Source organism: Gobio gobio, assembly GCF_949357685.1.
Source record: "Gobio gobio genome assembly, chromosome: 11".
In the NCBI taxonomy this organism is placed as follows: domain Eukaryota; kingdom Metazoa; phylum Chordata; class Actinopteri; order Cypriniformes; family Gobionidae; genus Gobio; species Gobio gobio.
Genome location: NC_137104.1, coordinates 48259593 through 48281560, shown reverse-complemented (window position 1 = coordinate 48281560; position 21968 = coordinate 48259593). Strand labels below are relative to the sequence as shown.

At 40.1% G+C, this 21968-nt stretch overlaps 1 protein-coding gene across 3 annotated transcripts in view; it reads left to right on the top strand.

The window, feature by feature from the left end:
* eva1bb (eva-1 homolog Bb (C. elegans)) overlaps window positions 1-21968 on the top strand; it is a 26021-nt gene extending 4053 nt beyond the window's left edge. Inside the window, exons 1-3 of one of the 3 annotated variants that reach the window (XM_079829700.1) lie at window positions 16529-16828; window positions 17219-17350; window positions 21026-21958. In XM_079829700.1, the coding sequence (XP_079685826.1) occupies window positions 17284-17350; window positions 21026-21444 (486 nt within the window). In that variant the 5' untranslated portion in view covers window positions 16529-16828; window positions 17219-17283 and the 3' untranslated portion in view covers window positions 21445-21958. Of the gene's footprint in view, window positions 1-16528; window positions 17351-21025 lie in introns of those variants that run through there. The other 2 variants (XM_079829699.1, XM_079829701.1) reach the window with 2 other exon arrangements.

Below are 21968 nucleotides of genomic sequence, written 5' to 3'. Positions count from 1 at the left end.
ATTATTTCAGGCATCTGTGAGGAGAAAAGTAGAGCATTTTGACCAAGAGAAAGCTACAAAAAGACAAATAATCACAGAACATAATGTGCTTCGCTCTAGTGCACTTAAATGTGCCCTTGTTCTGCCAAGAGTGTGGCAGATAGGGATCAGGGCGGCTGAGACTTTGGGCTTTGATGGCGTAGATTAGAGTTTGCTGTAATTACAGGCCCCAAGAGGAAACAAACAGGAAGACAACAACATGGCACCTCTTCCGTGATCTCGGCATGGTCTCAGCGACTGCGGGTTTTATGGTGTGGACGCACACAGGGAGTCACCGCATTTATAGTCTGATGCTTTTTATCGCTTCCTCACTTGGGCCGGAGGAGATTCTTGCCCAGCACACATCCAGGGCTTGTGTGGCTCCGGCACATGACGGCTTGGGAAATCCAGATGTTCGGCTTTAATACTCCCCCCTCCTCTTTTCCTTTTTGGAGAGAGTGACACAAGCTGGATCCTTCCCAGTTTCCCAGGGAAGAATCCCACGCAGACCCCGAGCAGCATGTGAACGTCTTCATGAAATCTCGGTTCCTGTGGGAAAAATGGGAAAGTCTTTCTGGGAGCAAAGAGTGAGTCCTGGGTCAGTGCAATAACAACAGCATAGCAAATGGCCTGTGTGGAAAGAGATGATATAATGCTCCTTAATGGCACATTTAGTGCAATTTCATCCTCAGAGGCCAAAATAAACGAGTTAGGGCCTATTTTTCTAATTAAGCAAGGCGGGCCATGTTGTTTTAGTTGTCCTTGAGCTACTAAAACATGCAAGTACTATTACAATTGATTTTTCAAAACCAAAAGTAAACTTTTGCACGCAACTCAACAATGTTTGGACAACAAACACGAATGATGGGCTACCTAAAACCACCCATAACATGCTGGGAACAACTCGGAACGCCATAGGAACAACCCAGAATACTCTTGCAACACATAGGCACACAACACCCAGAACAGAAGTTTGTATTGGGTTCTTTCTTAACCCTTTAACACATACCTCGGGTCTTTAGTGACCCGGGACGTCATTCACAACCCTCCTCCTCAGTTAGACATCAAAATTTGTAGTATTCCTCAATCAATTCATTTTAAACAATATAACAAGAAAAAAATATATAAAAGAATGCCTGTTTTCACATTCATTTTTTTGTAAAAATTGTATAGGGTCGCTAACGACCCGAGGTGTGTAACAGTGTAAGTATATTTTTTTAACTGCACAACAATAATTGAATCTTTGACGACTCAATAAGTGCAATTCCCCTTTATTCCATATGGTTGGCAATGTCTGACACAATGATGAAGTGACGTTTCACTCATAGTTAGCGCAGGCAGAAAACAAAACAATAGGAGGAATCATCAGCAAAACTTGAAATGGCTTAGCGATTTGCTGCAGAGGAAGAACTGAACGCAATCAAATATTAGTCACTTGATAGTGAATCTGGTGAAGAAGCTGTCAGAGATCAAAATATTGATTTTGAAGATGTTGAAAATGATAGTTTTGAGAATATGTCTGAGATGGCGAATATGAGGCAGATGCTGAATGTACTGGGAAATGAGCTCTGACGAGGACATTTTCCAAGCTCCAAAAGATAACACAATATGCTTGATTTTATTCTTCTGTAATTGTTACTCTAATATCAGGAGAGTTTTATATTATCAACAATGTTTGGACTACGAGCACGAATGATGGGCTACCTAAAACCACCCAAAACATACTGGGAACAACTCAGAACAACCCAGAATACTCTAGCAACACATAGGCAAACAAGCCATAACACCCAGAGGTTTGTGTTGGGTTCTTTCTTAACCCTTAAACACATACCTCGGGTCTTTAGTGACCCAGGACGTCATTCACAACCCTCCTCCTTCATTTTTAAAGTTAGACATCAACATTTTTAGTATTCCTCTTGTAACACACATCAACTCGATGCAACCTGGACACATCATCAGTGATGTTACCTGGGGCCATGGATCGTTTCGGGTCTTTCAAGCATCATACACTCACTCAGGCGACCCAGCTGGGGTTGATCAGGCCCCATGGTTCTTCTCTCATTATCCATTGAGTCAACTTGCTGCCTCTGCGACCTCCTTGATGGCCCTTCGCTTACTGGCCCCTATGATGCCAAGATGGTATCGGTGTCTTCATCAAACTGGAGCCACTCCTTCTCCTTGTTAGCTTGGGGCCATTTTACCCAATGATGTTCTGATGTTCTGCATGGGTTTGGGGCTTGTGTAACTCGGAGGTCAATTACATCCTCCTCCATCCCCTCAATCAATTCATTATAAACAATATAACAAAAAAAAATTTTTTTTATAAAAGAATGCCTGTTTTCCCATTCATTTTTTTGTAAAAGTTGTATTGGGTCGCTAACGACCCGAGGTGTGTGACAGTGTAAGTATATTTTTTTACTGCACAACAATAATTGAATCTTTGATGACTCAATAAGTGCAATTCCCCTTTATTCCATAAGGTGGCAATGTCTGACAATGATGAAGTGATGTTTCTCTCGTAGTTAGCGCACGCAGAAAATAAAAGAATAGGAAGAATCACCAGCAAAACAGTTCCTGCAGAGGAAGAACTGAGCCCCATCAAATATTAGTCGCTTGATGGTGAATCTGGTGAAGAAGCTGTCAGAGATCAGAGATGTTGAAAATGATAGTTTTGAGAATATGTTTGAGATGGCGAATATGAGGCAGATGCTGAATGTACTGGGAAATGAGCTCTAACGAGGACAGTGATGATGGTATAAAACATCTGCTCAAACTGAACCCTTCCAAGCTCCAAAAGATAACAAAATATGCTTGATTTTATTCTTCTGTAATTGTTACTCTAATATCAGGAGAGTATATTGTCGTGACAGGTAGAGATCCATCTGTGTTAGATCAGGGGTGGGCAACAGTTTTAGTCTGAGGGCCACAGTTACTTTGGCAAAGTAAACGGAGGGCCACACTTTGGACAATTGCAATTAAACATAGTTACATGATTAAATCGTACAAATTAACAGTTACTTTGACTTTTACCAGCCTATATCAAGGCCTGATATATATTTTTGCTAGGCCTGTCTGACATAGGCTACTCTAAGGTTACAATAACTGGATTTACTTAAAAGGATTCATTTACACTACCCTGCATATTGTTCAACTGTCATTCATACCAGCTGTAGCTGTTCAAGATCGAAAACTATTAACAAAACTGCAAATGTATGTGTGCAGGTTACATTAACATACAGACTTCAGGCAATCTGTCTTGGAATTATCAAATTTAATTGAGGATAACTTCATCACTGAATGAAAAACATATTCAGCTTATTTCACTTGTTATTATTCCTTTTTTTTGTAATTTCTTTTTTTTAACATATGTTGTTTAAATCTTTTATAAAATAGAACAATTTAAGTGCAGATCAACTTCATCACACGTATGTTTGCTTGAAAGAAAGAACAACATGGAATAGTCCTATGCGTCTCACAAAATGTAAATTTGATGTAGCTGTAATCTGTATCATCATCACCATCTACAGGACATGCATAAGAAATAGCAACATGAAACTGAACAATGTTGTTTAACTTTATACCATCAATGATCAATACACACTGATAACTAGCTTAATAAAAAGATAAGCCAGCGTCCCCAGTGAGTTTTTTCAAGGCGGTTCCTATTTTAAATTGTTCCCCCTTAATGTTTCCATGGCGATGCGTCATATTTGTCATGTGACACCGCACCCACAATACCACTGTAATACAGATGCATCGCTTTTATTCCAAGAATCAGGGTCATCAGTTTCTCCCGAAATACTTGCAAGAAAGTGGCCGGTGAACTGTGATAAGAATAGAGTAGACTTAATAGTTACTTCCACTATGTTTGTCTGATATAATCTCACTTCGGAAAAATTATATTTGAATAGATTGTTATTGCTGCTTCCACACAGACATCAGTGTGTATTTTACAAACTCTAAATGTATTGTTTTACTCTTGCTTATGTGTATTGAAATGTCTGAAACCTAAAATAAACATTATGAGGTTGAACAAAAACTGCATAGTTGTGATATATGACAGCGCTGACGCTGAGCTCGTCCGTCTCTGGCTTAGTGCCAACCAACGCGCAAAAGCGCAGTTTGAATCCGGCAGTCATGCGACGTCACTGAACATTCTAAATACCATGTGGGACCGAACTCTCAGGGGCACAAAAGTAAAAGTCCCATATATGCGACCATAACGATCAAAAGCTTAAACATTTCATTTGTAATCCTGAATACAAAAATTCAACTTTCATCCAAATTGCCAGCACATCGAGCGCATCGCGGGGGCCGGATTGAAGCACTATGCGGGCCGTATATTGCCCATGTATGTGTTAGATATAGATCCGGGTCACCAAAGACCCGATTATGTAATAATGACTGGCGAAACATTCATGCATTTAAGGGTTAAAGGTAGGGTAGGCCAGGGGCGCGGGAAGATGTTTTAGGTTGGGGGTGCTGTGATTTTTGATTGGGGGGGGGGGGGGGGGGGGGGGGTTACAAATTGCCAGTGTTGGGTAAGTTACTCTAAAAAAGTTATGAATTACTACAGGGCTCCAGGCTAACTTTTGTCACTAGGAGCACAGTGGCCCCCAACTGAAAATTTTAGGGGCACAACCAGAAATTTTAGGGGCGCACACCGTAAATCAACATGCTAACCAAATCTACTAATTTCCACTGTATTACTAATAGGGATCGGTATCGTTAAGGTTTTAATGGTATTACTACTCTTACCGATACTGCTTATCGATCCGGTACTTTAACAGTATTCTTACCGGTTCTTTTTATTATAGCTTACTTTATTTTATTTTTTTTATAATAAAAGTAAGAAAAGTAAGAAAAGTAAATTATCTATAGCAAAAGAAACCCAAAGTTTGAACACAAATATAAAACATCTATTTGTAAATGGACCAGTGTGCAGGTATTTGGAAGGTCTGCTAACATTAATATTACAGTAAAGAACAAACCTACAAAGAAATCTAATTAAGTAATGAAATGTAAAATAACACTGCATAGTTTTCACTGAATAAATTGATAGATCGATGCTTATAAAAGCTAAAGTTGTTAATTCAAGAGATGTGAATATTTTCTATTTGTCTTTTGTTCGATTGGAATTAATGGCTCAATCGTCAGCAGGTTTATCAGACCCTGCCCCTTTAAGACCATATAATAATAATACCATATTCTCCTATTTCTCCAAACTATTTACGCCCATTTAAGATATAAACTGTTAAAATAACTACTCTCCAATCCGGTCATTTTGACACCGGCTATTTGTTGTTTATTTGATGGTTTAGGCTTCGCACACGAAACCTAAAATATTAAGTGCAAGTCGGTCCATTTCGCAGCACACACACATAAGCCGCCTTGAAGTTGGAAACAGCGTCTCTTGCGCAGATTATTGTGCATTTAATAGCTCTTTATTATCAAACACATCCCGCAGTTTAGCAACAGTAGAGACTGCAGTTTACAACAATTACTGAATCTGACGTTTAGTTTAGGTTTAAGGAGAAATGACAGCGCAAGGCTGTGAAGGGAAGGATGTCGCGCTCGACTGAACACGGCACTGAACACGGAACATGGAATAGTTTTACCTCATACCATCTTTTTATAATTCTTGGAAGCCAAAATCGAAAATAAAATTAGATTAATATCACAGCACATCCCTAAAGTTTAAGCAGAAAAACTTATGTGTAGTTCTCTTGGCCATCGTCACTCATTAAGCTGACTGTGGTGTTGTGTTCGCTGTAGCTCCACGTGAGAGAGCTCGCTTTCTCGCTCTTCTGGATTGCGAATGGCAAAAATGCATCACGGACAAATGGTTTAATATTATCTCATATAGAAACGGCTGGCAAAGATAGAATTTGCCAGACATAACGTCTATCAATTATAATTAGTAAGTGTATTTTCTTAATTTCTCCAGTACCGACAGCAGGCAAATTTACTGGTCGCACATGTGCGACTGGATGTAAAATTCAGTCGCACACTCTCAAATTTTAGTCGCAAAATGCGACCATTTAGTCGCACTCTGGAGCCCTGTACTAGTTACTAATTACATCTTCAATAGTGTAATTTGATTAGCCTACTGTAGCTACAAATTACCCTCTCCAAAATGTATTTAATTACTAATTAGGCTACTTCCCAAATTTATATCAACCTCGACTAGTTAAGCGATTCAAGGATAGACTTGAAACGGTTCTTTTAATTCATTAAAATAAATAATATAAAACTACATCAATTATTCTGACCAAAGTATTACAAATGTTAGAAGGATACATAAAAACATGCATTTTAAAGTTAGACTTTAAATGTTGATGTTAGTTCCATTATTGTATTATATATATATATATGTAGCGGCCCTTGGCGTCGAAGAATGAGGCAGAGAGTTTCTGACGGGTGCTCTTGTTTTATTTTTACTCAGATGCAATAAACTTCATAGCTGAAGTGTTCATGGTCTCAATTCTTTGTTGCAAATTCTCTCTCTTTGCACCATAACAATAGCATCACAGCACATGGCACCGTAAAACTACAAGAAAACAAAATAACAAAAGAAACAAACATATTTAAAGTAAAAATTCATAAACAAACATTCACTACACATTTAACATTGTTCAAATTAATCAAATCTTACCAAAGAAATACATGAAACAAACTTAACATACCTCGCTCTGCTTGCCAAAGGGACACAAAAGTTTGAACCATTTTCCCCGAGTTGATGTTAGCTCGAGAACAAACGTGCACTGCCATTGCTTAGTTTCCTGTTTACTTATACACGTTAGTGCTCCCTCTAGTGGTAGCGCAAAGCGAAGCAAATTAAAGGGGAAGGTCATTACACTCCCACCAAATCATGTTACAATAAACACAAACCCAAACATGATTTTAAATCCCAAAACCCTTTTCAACAAAAAAAAATTACATAACACAAATAAAATAAATATATAAATCCTTGTGCTAACCTTTGTTTAATGCAAGAGAATCGCCTGCACTAATGAATCATTCACTCTCAAGTAGAACTACTAGTTTTTGAATTGGTCGCTCAATGACTGAAGATTTAGAGTGATGCCCTAACTTAGACTTTAGTTTTCGTTCTCCTGTTTGAACTTTAACTCGCCGTACTAAGCCATCGCTGCCTTGAATGACCTCAACAACTCGACCTAACTGCCAGTGATTCCTTGGCAACATGTCATCTTTGATGATGACTATGTCATTCACCTTGAGATTACGTCGGGGTACATGCCACTTCTGTCGTGTGGAAATATTCAGGAGATACTCTCTTTTCCATCGACTCCAGAACTGTTCGATTAAGTACTGGACTCTACGCCACCTTTTTGTGGCATACATGTCTTCCTTCACGAATTTTCCAGGAGGAGGAAGAGCGGCCTTGGATTTCATTAAGATAAGATGGTTTGGTGTTAAGGGTTCCAGTGACTTAGGGTCGTTTATTCCATCTACAGTTAATGGTCGACTATTAACAACAGCCATCGCTTCATAAAACAATGTTCGAAGGGAGGAGTCATCAAGTCTGCCTGGGCATTGAGAAAGTGTAGCATTCAGTACATTTCGCACAGTCCTAATTTGGCGTTCCCAGACACCACCCGAGTGACTAGCTGACGCAGCGTTGAAGATGAACTCACACTGATTTTCAGAAAGAAATGATTCCAGTCTCTTAACCTCACATTCTTTAAGAGCTTCACGAAGCTCATTTCTCGCTCCCACAAAATTTGTACCACAATCACAGTAAAGTTGACGTACAGCTCCACGGAGGCTGATGAAACACCTTAGAGCATTAATGAACATGTCTGTCGACAGATCCTCCAGCATTTCGATATGGACAGCTCGTGAAGAAAGGCAAGTGAACAGAAGACCATACCTTTTACACTCCTTTCGACTCTTCTTTATGATAAATGGACCAAAGCAGTCCATACCAGTGTAACAGAAAGGAGCAGAAGCTTCAGTGCGTTCTTTTGGAAGCTCAGCCATTTGCTGCTCCTCTACTGGCCGTCTGAGCTTTCTACATTGCACACATTTGTAGATCAACTTAGCTATGGATTTACTGCCGCCGATAACCCAAAATCCATTTGCTCTGAGCTCCATGAGTGTTTGATAGCTTCCTTGATGACAAATTTTGGCATGGTAGTGTGTCAAAATGAGTTTAGTGACATGGCTATCTTTTGGCAAAATGACTGGATACTTGACCTCTTCACTGAGAGAAGACTGGTTTAACCTTCCTCCAACCCGAAGAAGACCTCCCTTCAACACCGGATTGAGATTGAAAAGCGAATTTGATCTCTGAAGAATGTGTCCTCCCTGAATTGCTCTGAACTCTTGGGGAAAAGCCTGTTGTTGAATGAGCTTAATGACAACCTCAGATGCCCTTTCATATTCTTCCACAGTCACAATGCCCTTAAGACCTTTATGTCTTGTGGCTAGCCTTTTTATTCTAGCAATGACATTAATGAGGGTTCTCCAGGAAGAAAATTGACTGAATCGTTCAAGAAAGTCCGCACTAACACCTCCTTTGGTCGCAAAGGCTTGAACTAGTCTGACCTCAGGGTCTCCTACAAGTAGAGTATTTGAAGGGTTAGGAGTTGGACAAACATCTTGTTTCCACAGGAATGTGGGTGCTGACAGCCAGTTTGTTGAGGATATATCTGAGACAAGAAGACCTCTAGAGACGTGATCCGCAGGATTTTCAGCTGTATTAACATAATACCACCGGGTTGGACTTGTGGTTTCCCTGATTAGCTGGACACGATTTGCAACAAACACATGAAATCTTCTGGCTTCATTGTTAACATATGCTAGTACAACCTGTGAGTCAGTCCAAAAGAACTCTTGATCGATCTTCATTTCCAGTTCAGCCTTTAACATAACACTCATTCTGGCAGAAACTACGGCAGCGGACATCTCCAATCTCGGAATACTTTTGATCTTTGTTGGTGCAACTCGAGCTTTCGCCATTACAAGACTACAGTATACTTCGTCTTTATCATTCTTGAATCGAAGATAAGAACATGCACCATACCCTATGTTGCTAGCATCCGAGAAATGGTGCAGTTCTGTCCGGATGATGTTACTAAAAGATGGTGGATGATAGCATCGTTGTATGCTGAAATCTTTCAAGTCCTGAAAACTACCTTTCCACTCCTCCCACCGTAGGAATAAGTCATCAGGAAGAGGATCATCCCATCCAACATTTCTACGGCACAGCTCCTGTAAAATACATTTTCCTTTCAGAAGAAAAGACGCGACAAACCCAATAGGGTCGAACAGAGAAGCAACAATGGACAGAATACCCCGACGTGTTGAAGGCTGGTCTTTCAGTTTGATATCAAAACTAAATGTGTCATCTTTCGTAGACCACTGAATTCCAAGAACATATCCTGTTACTTCAGGATTCAGGTTAAGCGGTTCGTTAGTCATTGCCCACTCTGAAGAATCCACACAATGTAGAACTTCTTTCTCATTTGAATTAAACTTATGAAGGCGTAACCCTCCATGCTTGCACAAGGTTTGAGCCTTGGCAATTAACTCTTTCGCTTCCTGGATCAGTGGGACTGAAATCAAGCCGTCATCAACATAGAAGTTCTTCTTCACGAATGACGAAGCTGTGGGATACTCAGATTTATACTGCTCTGCTAGATATTTAAGACCAAAGTTGGCACATCCCGGAGATGAAGCAGCGCCGAAAAGATGTACAGTCATTCTATATTCTTGAGGTTCTTCTTCCAAATCTCCATTCTCCCACCAGAAGAATCTCAAGTAATTTCTTTCCTCAGGAGGAACATGGAATTGATGGAACATCTTTTCGATATCGCATGTAACAGCAACAGCTTCCCTCCGGAACCGGCAAAGTACTCCCACCATAGAATTGATTAAGTCTGGACCAGTGAGGAGAGTGTCATTAAGAGAAATACCACAAAACTTTGCAGAGCAGTCAAATACCACCCTCAACTTGTCTGGCTTATGAGGGTGGTAAACACCGTGATGTGGTATATACCACGCTGTTTCTCCATCACATATTCTAGGAGCCAACTCGGCATCTCCCTTGCTGAACATTTCCTCCATGAATGCCTTATACTTATCATAATACTGTTGGTTTGACTTCAGCTTCTTCTTTAAGTGCTGTAAACGTACCAGAGCAAGCTTCTTATTATTAGGTAGTGAAGGAGGGCTGCTGCTCTTAAAGGGAAGGGGCAGTTGAAAATGTCCATTTTCTTTATGTTTGATGTTATCACTAAGAATGCGTATAAAACGGACATCTTCCTGGGACACATATTTGTCCTCATAACTCCTTTCATTGAAGTCTGACTCCAATACCTTTAAGACATCATTAGCTGATGGAACTGACATTTCTTTCGCAGAGACTCGATGCACGAAACTTTGACTTCCTTGTCTGTCCAGATGGGGATTACAAAGGCCTATGATGCTCCAACCCAGCTCTGTTTTCTGTGCAAAAGGCTCGTTTTCATTGCCGATGATGACCTCTAAGGGAGCCAACGCTGAAGGACAATCATAGCCAATCAACAATCCTATATCACAGCTCTGAAGTGGTGACAACTCATTGGCTATGTGCTTGAGGTGAGGCCATTGCAATGCAGTTTTTCTGGTTGGAATATAAGCTTTATCCACAGGAATGAAGTCACATGTATAGGCTTGCTGAACTTTGATGCATTTTCCCACTTGGAATCCTCGAACTTGCAGCCCACTAACCTTCTTACTTGCCGTGACTGTATCTGTGGTCGTCATAGTACTAAGTCTCAGCTTCACTGCTTGACTGCTTACTTGGAGCTCATCAAGAAAATCTTTAAAAATAAAAGTTGTGTCACTCTGTGTATCCAGTAAAGCATAAGTAAGTATCTCATTATGTGGCTCCTCAACTGTTGAAATAAAGACCGGAACAATGCTCGAGGTAGCAGACTCGCGTTGTGTTACTGCATGAGACATAACCCTTTGAACTTCTTGACTTGTGTGGACTGTTGTAGGAGTGAAATCCATTCTTGATACCTTCAGAGACCCTTTGTCTTCATGCAAACAGGTAGGATGGCGCAAGCCACATGTGCCACAAATATGTCGTCTTTTGCAGTCCTTAGAAATATGGCCCTTTCTGAGACATCCAAAACAAAGGTGGTTCTCACGAATAAAAGACCTTTTGTCATCCATGGGCTTTTCTGCAAAGGTCGGACATTTAACAATGCTGTGAGCTTCGCTCTTACAAACAGAACATGTTATCTTGAATTCTAGCCTTGTTGAATCTTTAACTTGAACCTTTGTGTTGAAGGCTTTGGCTCTTTTGGGAAATCTCTCATCTGGAACCTTGAAACTCATTAGAAGTGGAGAAGTGAAAGGACAGCAAGCCATCTTGGACTCTTTCTGCAAGAATTCTGCAAATCGCTTAAAGCTTGGAAACTCACCAGTCGCGTCCAGCTCTTCGACCACAATTTTGTTCCATTTGCGTACAATCCACTCTGGTAATTTCTTGAGTAGTTTGTAATTTTCCTCACAGTCATTCAAAATAGCCAAACCTTTAACATGTGGAATAGCTTCAACACAGCCTTGTAGAACGTCAGTGAACTCTCGTAAAGAAAGAGGATCATTTACTCCCACCTTAGGCCACCGCATGAGTTTTTCTCGAAAAGCTCTCTGAACAATGAATGGATTTCCATACCTCTCCTCAAGGACCTTCCAGGCACCCTGATATGCATCTGCAGAATTTCTGTAAAAGAAACCTTCCACAGCTTTACGAGCTTCTCCAGCAACATAGGTTTTCAAGTAGAACATCTTCTCACTTGATGGAATTAACTTATGGTCAATAAGTGCTGTAAAAGACATTTTCCAATCAATGAACTTCAAGGGATCCCCAGTGAAAGTCGTTGGCTCTGGAACAGGTAATCGACTTATGCTTAGGGAGTTTGCTAACACTTGAGCTAAGTTCTCAGTCTCTTGAGTTGTCTTTACCTTATGAAGCACTTGTTGAGAATGGAATGACTTTACCTCAGAATTCAGCTGGGATTTATTATCGGCCTCTCCCCATTCAGCCTGAGTTGCATCTCCTCTCTCCTCCTCATCTTCAAGATCGCTCTCACAATTATTGTAGGCATTGACTCGAGCTGCGGCTACCTTAACTTCCTTTTTTGCTTGTAGCATCTTCAACTTTGTCCTTTCTGCCTCAAGTCTTAGGTGCATCTCTTTTCCCTTCTGTTTCACCTCTGCTTGCATTCTTGCTTCGTTCAGCTCCCAGTCTTTCTCCATCTTAAGTAATCGGGCCTGCTGATCGTGAATTTTTCGCATAGCCTTTACTTGCTCTACTTTTGCTGCAAGGTCTGCTTCTGCATCAGCTCGCTTACTGGAAGCTTTGGAGGAGGATTCTGATGTCGTTAATAGGCAATCTGAAGTCTGTGATAATTCTGAGGTTATAGTATCTGTATTGGTGTAACCAAAGATAGATTCATACTCGTCTTTATTTAATATCTGCCTTACTCTTTCTTTCACGACTTCTCTTTTATGGATTTCATCAACAGTTTCTATTCGTTTGCTCACCAAATCACTGATTTCTGCAGTCAAAGTGGCACATACATCTACTCTTTTGACAATCTCAGGCGTTGTAGTCTGATTACGCAGTAAGGGATCATAATGCTGGGTAACTATATCGTGTCTACTTTGAATGTCCTTTAAAATTTGTTCAAGCTCTTCACCTGTGCATAAAGCTTTCAGTTTAGACCTAGTTTCCTTAGCTGTCTGCTTCCAGAAGTCATAAGCCTTGTTAAAAGCTTTCTCATGCTTCTTTGCCTCCTGTTTATGCATTTCTAGGCCTTTCTCTGTACGATTTCTTTTTCGAGAACTTGATCTTGATCCAACCTGTTGCATTCCTGCAGAAATGTTTAAATCTTTATCAGGAACTGGTTTTTGACTTGCCTGTGCTACAGCTTGTTCAACGGTGTCTTCCATTTTGTCTGTCTACAAACTTAGAGCAATAATTTACTCATATCAGACATCTATATTGACACTCAAATAATTTAGCAAACAGGAACAGTCAAATCGTATATGCAACACAATTATAAATTGACATTCAACCCTTTACACTTATTTTGTTAGGCATCCTACAAAATATAAACCCAGCATTAACTATGGCAGTCAATACTTGTAAGACGAAAACTCAAAATCCATAACTTCAACTTCATCAATAATCACCCTTCATTTATAAACTTACTACAAAATCAGTTTTTTTTTGTTTTTTTTTGTTTGTTTTTTTACAAGCCACAAAATCTCAAAAAGTTTCACTAAAAATCACATTTTTTTTTTTTTTTTTTCATGAGTCCGTAACAACAATGTTCGTTTGCAATTACCTTCAGTCTTTCGTGAATAAAAGCATTCCAAGTTGACTGTGTAATGTTGTAGTCCTTACGTGGAAACAGTCTCTTGCTGTTGCGATGCACACGACAGTGAATCGATGAAGGCTTTGTTTGCAGCGTCGGACCCCACTCATGCGAAGAAACAGCAGCCACGCGATGCAAACGCCATGTGAAGCAGCGAGTTTTACTGTAGCGGCCCTTGGCGTCGAAGAATGAGGCAGAGAGTTTCTGACGGGTGCTCTTGTTTTATTTTTACTCAGATGCAATAAACTTCATAGCTGAAGTGTTCATGGTCTCAATTCTTTGTTGCAAATTCTCTCTCTTTGCACCATAACAATAGCATCACAGCACATGGCACCGTAAAACTACAAGAAAACAAAATAACAAAAGAAACAAACATATTTAAAGTAAAAATTCATAAACAAACTTAACCAACATTCACTACACATTTAACATTGTTCAAATTAATTAAATCTTACCAAAGAAATACATGAAACAAACTTAACATACCTCGCTCTGCTTGCCAAAGGGACACAAAAGTTTGAACCATTTTCCCCGAGTTGATGTTAGCTCGAGAACAAACGTGCACTGCCATTGCTTAGTTTCCTGTTTACTTATACACGTTAGTGCTCCCTCTAGTGGTAGCGCAAAGCGAAGCAAATTAAAGGGGAAGGTCATTACAATATATAATTGTATTTAGTATTTAGTTCAATTACTTCAGAAGTAGCCTAACTGTAATTAAATTACAGAAAAAATAAGAGTAATCCCTTTTCTTTACTTTTTCAAGGGAAAATTACAGTAACTAATTACTTAGTTACACCCAACACTGCTTGTAGCCATTAAAACACGTATTTAGTTTCAGTTTAAATATTATAATGTTATTTTTTTATTAAATGGCTACGTTGAAAAGTGAACAGGACACATAAGATGCATAATAGCCTTTATCAGAAGACGGGGGTCTTCAATAAGTTAAATAATACTGCAATAAGTTTTGTTTTGTTGAAAGCCTTACATTGAATTTCGTTTTGTATACATTGTATCTTAATTTTAATAAATATTTGATCAACCAAATTGCCCGGATTTAATAAATAATAAGCAAATAGCCTATAACAGACAATGACATGGAGGCGGCGCGCTGCGTGAACAACGGCTTAAATGAACAACTACTAGAAAAAAAGAAAAGAAAAATAAAACCTTAGTCTGGGGCAGCCCTATTTCAGATAGGCCTATATTTGATCAAGAATGTCACAAAGGGAGTTCTGGGTTGAGCGCGCGGTGCTGAGCGGAATGAGCTTCAGAAATCAACGGAATCTCCAGAAAGGCGCTCTCCACTGGAGGAAATATTACCGCTCTTTCTATATACGCACACACCGCAACGGTCACAATATGACCTCATGTAGGCTATGTTTTAAAAACATAATTCAACATATAAATAATACATTTTAATGGGCCACTTAAAATGTTTATTACAAATAAATGATTAAATCCTAAAAATGAATAAGTGTAAATGTACAAAAATGTGCATTGCAATCCTTTGAAAACAGGGGGTGCTGCAGCACCCTCAGCACCCCCACTTCCCGCGCCCCTGGGGTAGGCAACTGTGGAGCGGCTAGCAATAGCAATAGCGAGGTAGCTTTGAAAGCATTAGATCCCACCCTCCCTTCCGAGCGTCTCCAAAGCCACGCCTCCTTCAAAACACAGCAGAGTCTGCAAAGCGTCAAGCGTTAAACTACCTCATGTCTCAAAGCACATAAATCAAACATAGCGTTAGTTCTGGCAGGTCACGTTAGTCAAGCTTGCATCAGCTGACTGTCAGCTGATCACGTCTACCAATAGGAATACGACGTCTATCACAACGTGCATATTTAAGCTCCTTCAGTATTATCAGCTACTATCACGTTTCTCCGGAGCTCATTACCCTCCTCCATCCCCAGCTCCTCCTCTCGTCATTAAGGATTTGGCATTCTAATTCCCCCTGAATCAGACTAAATTCCTGAATTATGTTGTACACAGGGGCGGTTCTAGAACCTTTTTAGGGGGGCTTCAGCCCCCCTTAACTTCTGCCCCAATCCCCCTAAAAAATATGTGATTAACCTTTAAAGCATATGAAACTGGCAGGAGGCTTCGGCTTCGTCCCATCTTTTAGTCAGCATGTTCTTCAATCCGTAGCGGTGCGCCGGGCAGAGCGCACGTCAGAAGCAGAGGTGTGTGTTCATCTGAGCCTCATTGGTCTGTCATCGCTTGTCAATGTCAAAATATTCGAGAAAACCAATCAAATCAGAGTAGGCAGGCTTTATGTTCACACAGAATCTGCTGAGGCTAAACGCGAATTTTAGCTTCACAACTCGACGTCAAGTGAGAGAAATGTAAGCTAAGACAGGCAAATTAATAGCCTACACTTTTGTCTAATTTCGCCAATTTGAATTGAAAATAGGCCAATGTGATTCATAATGTAATTCACAAACAAGAAATATTAACAAAACCATTTTCTTCAGATTAGGCATAAGATTAATAATGAATGTGTACACATTGTAAATTAATATTATTCCATTTGTAGCCTTCAGTAAATAAATAAAAAAGCTCAGCTATTTCAGCCTGTATTGGGCATAAGATTAGTAATGAATGTGTTTATTTTGTTAATTAATTTAATAAACTTAAAACTTTAATAAACAGTAAATTAACGTGTCTAAGAAAAGTATTCATAAAACATATAAATATCAGTATGTTAATATGTACTTTCTTCTCTGACAAAAATGGAAAAACTATATCAGTTAAAGCTCAGCGTTAGGAGGGGAAGAGAGAAAAAAGAGAGATGTGGAGATAAGAAAGACAAATAATCTACTGCCCAGTGACATGGTTTTCAAGCTACTGTTATCTAATTTTTTGGCCTTCAGAACATCTTAAAATGCACATATGTAGATCAGAGAAATAAACATTTTCTCGGGGGAGCTTTATAAGTATTACTTTATAAGTATTACTAAACAGCCATCCTATGGATATGCATGTTAGTAAGCTACTAGTTAATAGCGCAATTTGGACCCTAAAATACCCTCACTGGGGTTAAACCCCCCTAAACTTTAAATCCTAGAACCGCCCCTGGTTGTACATATTGACATTGATTGCAATACATTGTTGGTTCTGTTCTGTTTACCCTAAGGGAGGTTTATCGCTGCTCTCCCTGCTCTTATACATGCTAGGCTGCATGGATGCGCAGGGAGTTCTTGCCCAGAACAGAACCATACCGCCAATCCAAACTATATGCTAATTGTCTATCATCTTTGACGATAGTGGTTCTGACGGGACATTACAACAAGAATGAACATAAACAACTTACAGAGCACTGACCTGTACCATCTGTCTGCTGCTGATTCTTTTCGGCGTTGATAGTGTTGACATAGAAACGCATAAATCCGAGTCTGAGGACGTGAACCACTGTGAGTAGACCGGCACGGTTGCCATCTTGAAATTACGTTTACGACATGGCGTGGACGCAGCATAAGCCAGTTGTTTTGGTTCAGGAGGAACTGTAAAAGATGGCTGCTGTTTGTTTTACGGCGTTCTGTGACTATCTGTCTACAACTCTGCATAGCATTAAAACGCACTGAAGACGAGTGATGTCTGCGCGAGCAGGCATTGATTGGATGAACATTTTCCCGAGTCTTCCACAGAAGATATATGTACATGTTGTAATATTTAGATCATTGATTGCTATCAGTATGTGAAGAGACTTTCAACCAGTATAACAAAAAGTGTTTATGAAAAATGACCTATACCTTTAGAGATATGACTGCTCTCTCTTAAGCATATGTGTTTTTCCACCACAGGGTCTGAAGGTCGAGCTGCGATAAAGTAGAGAAGAGAGAACAAAAGAAAAGAAAAAGAAGCCAACATGAACCCAGTACGGAAAGACATGGAGCTGCTGAGTAACAGCATGGCTACTTACGCACATATAAAAGGTAAAACACAGATGGTTCATTAATGCCCAGGTTCAGAACTCGAGCGCTGAAAGGCACCTGGATAAACACTGATATCGATTTGGGTCCGTTTCATTGAACTTTATGCCCCATCGCACTTCTGACCTGAAGAACAAAACAACAAGCCATTCCATGGACTTTAGTGTTCTGTTTGATTTGGCTTGACACCTCTGACTTCATGAGGCTTAAATGTTCCTCTTTCTCTTTTTCCCTGGGGTTCAAAGGAACACTCCACTTTTTTGGAAAATAGGCTCATTTTACAAGTCCCCTAGAGTTAAATAGTTGAGTTTTACCGTTTTTGAATCCATTCAGTCGATCTTTGTATCTGGCGGTAGCACTTTTAGCATAGCTTAGCATACATCATTGATTCTAATCAGTCCATTAGCATCTCATTCAAAAAATGACCAAAGACACTTTCAATATTTTTCCTATTTAAAACTTGACTCTTCTACAGTTACATCGTGTGCTAAGACAAACTGAAAATGAAAAGTTGTGATTTTCTACACCTATATGGCTAGGAACTACGATCTCATTCCTGCGTAATAGTCGCGGATCTTCGCGGCCGTACCATCACTGCAGCGACGCGAAGGTCCACGACTATTACGGTCGTGAAGATCCAACTTTTAATTTTCAGTTGGTCTTAGCACACGATGTAACTGTAGAAGAGTCAAGTTTTAAATAGGAAAAATATTGAAAGTGTCTTTGTTCATTTTTTGAATGAGATGCTAATGGACTGATTAGAATCAATGATGTATGCTAAGCTATGCTAAAAGTGCTACCGCCAGATACAAAGATCGGCTGAATGGATTCAAAAACTGTAAAAATCAACCCATTTAACTCTAGGGGACTTGTAAAATGAGCCTATTTTCAAAAAAAGTGGAGTGTTCCTTTAAGGTTTTTCTGTAGTGTCAAAACCACACATACAAAAAAACCTTAAATATTATACTCTTAAATAGGTCCTTGATTATGATTTCACTTTTCAGTGTGTTGCATAAACAACATCTGCAGAGTTACGACGCTCAAAGTTCAAAGAAAAGGGAGATAGTTTCTTTTACATAAATCACTTTTTAAAGGGTAACTCAACCCCTGATCAGAGCCTAACTCCACCCACTGGCAATATTTGAAAAATGCTGGAAAAGTGGGCCGAGCCCAGCGGAGACGAACCAAGGGCGGGGCTGAGCATGGGGGCGTGCACCTGAGACCCGCAGTGACAGATTGATTGACAGCCGGAGTGAAGCCGCTCTCATGTGATCAATGCTGGAAAACATTGCTTAGGGCGTGGTGAGCTCGTGCCAGGGGCGTGGGTAGTGAGCCGTTGGAAGAGCCAACATATGGCAAACAACGTCCAATAGGAAAATTCAACTGCAGTAGCCACCGTTCAACCTTAAGAGGGCAGCACTCAGACGGTTTTACACCATATATTGTAGAATTAAAACACTTTATACCCAAATGTCAAAACATTTACTCTAATCAATGAACAGCACTAATAAATCCCCAGTCTTGCAGATCATTAACTAATAAAAAGTTGGTTTAGGGTTTAGTTACCCTTTAAAGGCCCACTGAAGTACCTTGAAACAGCATTATTCAATGTTTTGACGTAATTTCCCCTGAAACGACTACAGCTGTTAACAGCTCCTCCCCTTTTTTGAAACAGCCAATAAAGTTTCGTAATACCACAGTTTGACTAGAGCCTTTCTGTTTGGTATAAAGCCAGTTTCCTCCCAATCTCTAACCGTTTATCATCATAATCTCGCACTCTGTACAGAATTAAAATGGGTCCGATATGTTTCGTTGTCTGCGCCGACTCGCGCATATGATCCGCGCTGCGCTCTCGTGTCTCTTGTCAACGGCTCTGCTCTAGACAATGGCCCTGTCCCAAATGGCACCCTAAACCCTCACGGTCTTCCTCTGAGTCCGCACTTTCACAACGTAATGCCGCTTTGACTGCCGGGAAGAAGTCCGCACCAGTGGGTGCTCGGCAGAAGTGCGCATCGAGGGCGCATATCGACCTCAAAGGGGGCGCTCGCGACCACCCTTCTGAGACCTAAAATGACAAATGGGACACCCTGCGGTCTCGTGGACTTAACGGACACGAGCACGCAGCGGCCGTTTTAAGTCCACAAGACTGAAAGTGCACATGAAGTGTGCCATTTGGGACAGGGCCTATGTGTGTCCGCTGCTGCGGTGCGCGTGAAACCAGACTTCATTCGCCTCAACTGAATATTTACACTCTGAACCGTTTCCTATCGCATGTATAGTGCGTTATGTGGCTTTCACCATGTAGAAATTAGTAAATGTGTGAATAGCTGACCGATTTCAGACGCAGCTTCAGGGTCTATTTATAGTGTAGGGGGCAGGATGCTTTAGATTCTAGAGAGCATTTGATTGGACAGAAGATTTGATGAGAAGGTCTGCGATGATGTCATCAAAATCTCATTTTAACAGAAGTGAGTGACTAAGTTTTGAATGCTTATATCTCCTAAATGCAAATTGTGTCATTGTTTTGGAAGACACCAGCTTATTCATAACCTTAAGGCTAACATAGTCATACTAAAAGCAAAAAAAATTTAATTTTGATTTCAGTGGGCCTTTTAAGGACTACAACAAACGGCTGGTAGGGACTACAACAAACTTATTCACAGTTTAGTGGCATCACTAACCCTAAAATTTATATAAACCCCACCCGTCCCTGGGTACACGCAACAAAGGCCATGTTGAGAAGAGGAAGAGTTGTTGTAGTCGAGCACATTTGGGAATCTGCTCAAGCTGTCGCATCCGTCTTTTCACATTTATCACAAAACAGTACGTAACACAAATGCAACAGCATGTCATAAAAGCAAGATGACAAAAGTTATAACCGTAATTAAACTAAACTAAACTATACATGTTCTTCATGCAGCAGATATTCTCTGTCTCTCAAGGATCTTACAGCAGTTCCCACACAAGCGATTTATAGATTATCATGACAGAATATGCTAATCAATGTCTTGAAGATAGTTGACTCCACATCAGCTACATAAATTCATCAACTAACCATTCAGAAACGTCCTGTCTCATTCTACATGTTGTCACTTCTTCTTGAGTCTCTCCATCATTGTCCGACTCCGGTTTGAACACAAAAGGCTGAACAGTTTCGGACATTTTCAGCGAGTGTCTGCATGAGGTAATCGGAGCTGCTATTAACGCGAGCTCTTGAAGCTCCGCCCTCTTCTTGAAAGGGGGCTGGGAGCAGCAGCAGCTCATTTGCATTTAAAGGGGCACACACAAAAAAGTGACAATTTTAACATGCTATAAGAAAAAATTATCTGTAGGGTATTTTGAGCTGAATCTTCCCATAAACACTCTCTTATTTTACATCTTGTAAAAAGGGGCATTATAGGACCCCTTTAAACATGCATGTTACAATAAAGGATTTTTTTCTGAAGGATACCACATTTTAAACTAATAATACTTCACAATATTACTGTTTTTACTGTGTTTGATCAAATAAATGCAGCCTTATGCACAAGACTTCTGAACTGTGGTGTATGCAAATTAATACATTGATATTTGATATGAATGTTATGTTTAATATATTAATTAATATAAATTCTTTATTTTGAGTATGTGTATGACTCATGCACGTTCTTGACAATTTCCCTCCCGTGTTTTGTACAGTGAACATGGAGAGCTTCGCGCTGTACTTCATGTTGGGTGTGTGTTCGGGTCTTCTGCTGGCTCTGGCCCTCCTCATACTGGGCATCACCTGCCGAAAGCGCTCAAAGACAAAGACGCCCTCCACACCGGACAAGAGACGGCTAAAAGCGTCCAGCGAGGAAGACAAGGAAGAGGATGAAAGTGAGGAAGGAGACGACGAGGACCTAGAAGTCCCAGTGCTCAGCATGAGTCCCATGAACGATCAGACCCAGCTGAACGGAACCATTAAGAGCGTGAACGTGTTTGCTTCAGCAGAAGAGCTGGAGAGAGCCAGAAGACTGGAGGAGCGAGAACGAATCGTCAGGGAGATCTGGAGGAACGGACAGCCGGATATACTCTTCACCGGCACAGGCACACTCGGCCGAGTTCACTATCACTAGTGGCGTGTTTATCTTCTGGACGCAGTTGTTCCACGCAAACGGATAACTCTACATGGGGATGGCACACATAAATCACATTTCAAGGCTTTTTCTCTTGTAAAACGTTTATATTCTCCAGAGAAACTGCGTTCTGTTGCAAAACTTGATGGAAATAATATGCAGTCGCAAAGTTTCCCAGGGAACACCATTTTTTGAGAGAGAAAAAAAATGCATTGAATTTGAAATATAATTTCCCCTCCCATCACCATATGCATATATGAAATGCCACAGGACATTCATCTTTGTCACACATTTAGGTGTAATATACCTTTAAAATGGGAAGAATTGAGAATTTGATTTGAATTTCTTGAATTTCTGTTCGGAGGTTGGTTTTACAAGCGCTTGTCTTCTGAATGATCATTTGGAAGTTTTGATGATTTTTTTTCCTTTGTATTTTTAGATACATTTTACAACTTAAATGTTTGTGTATATATACACTGTATGTATTTTTTAAATAAAACAAAACTCAATATTTACACATGGTG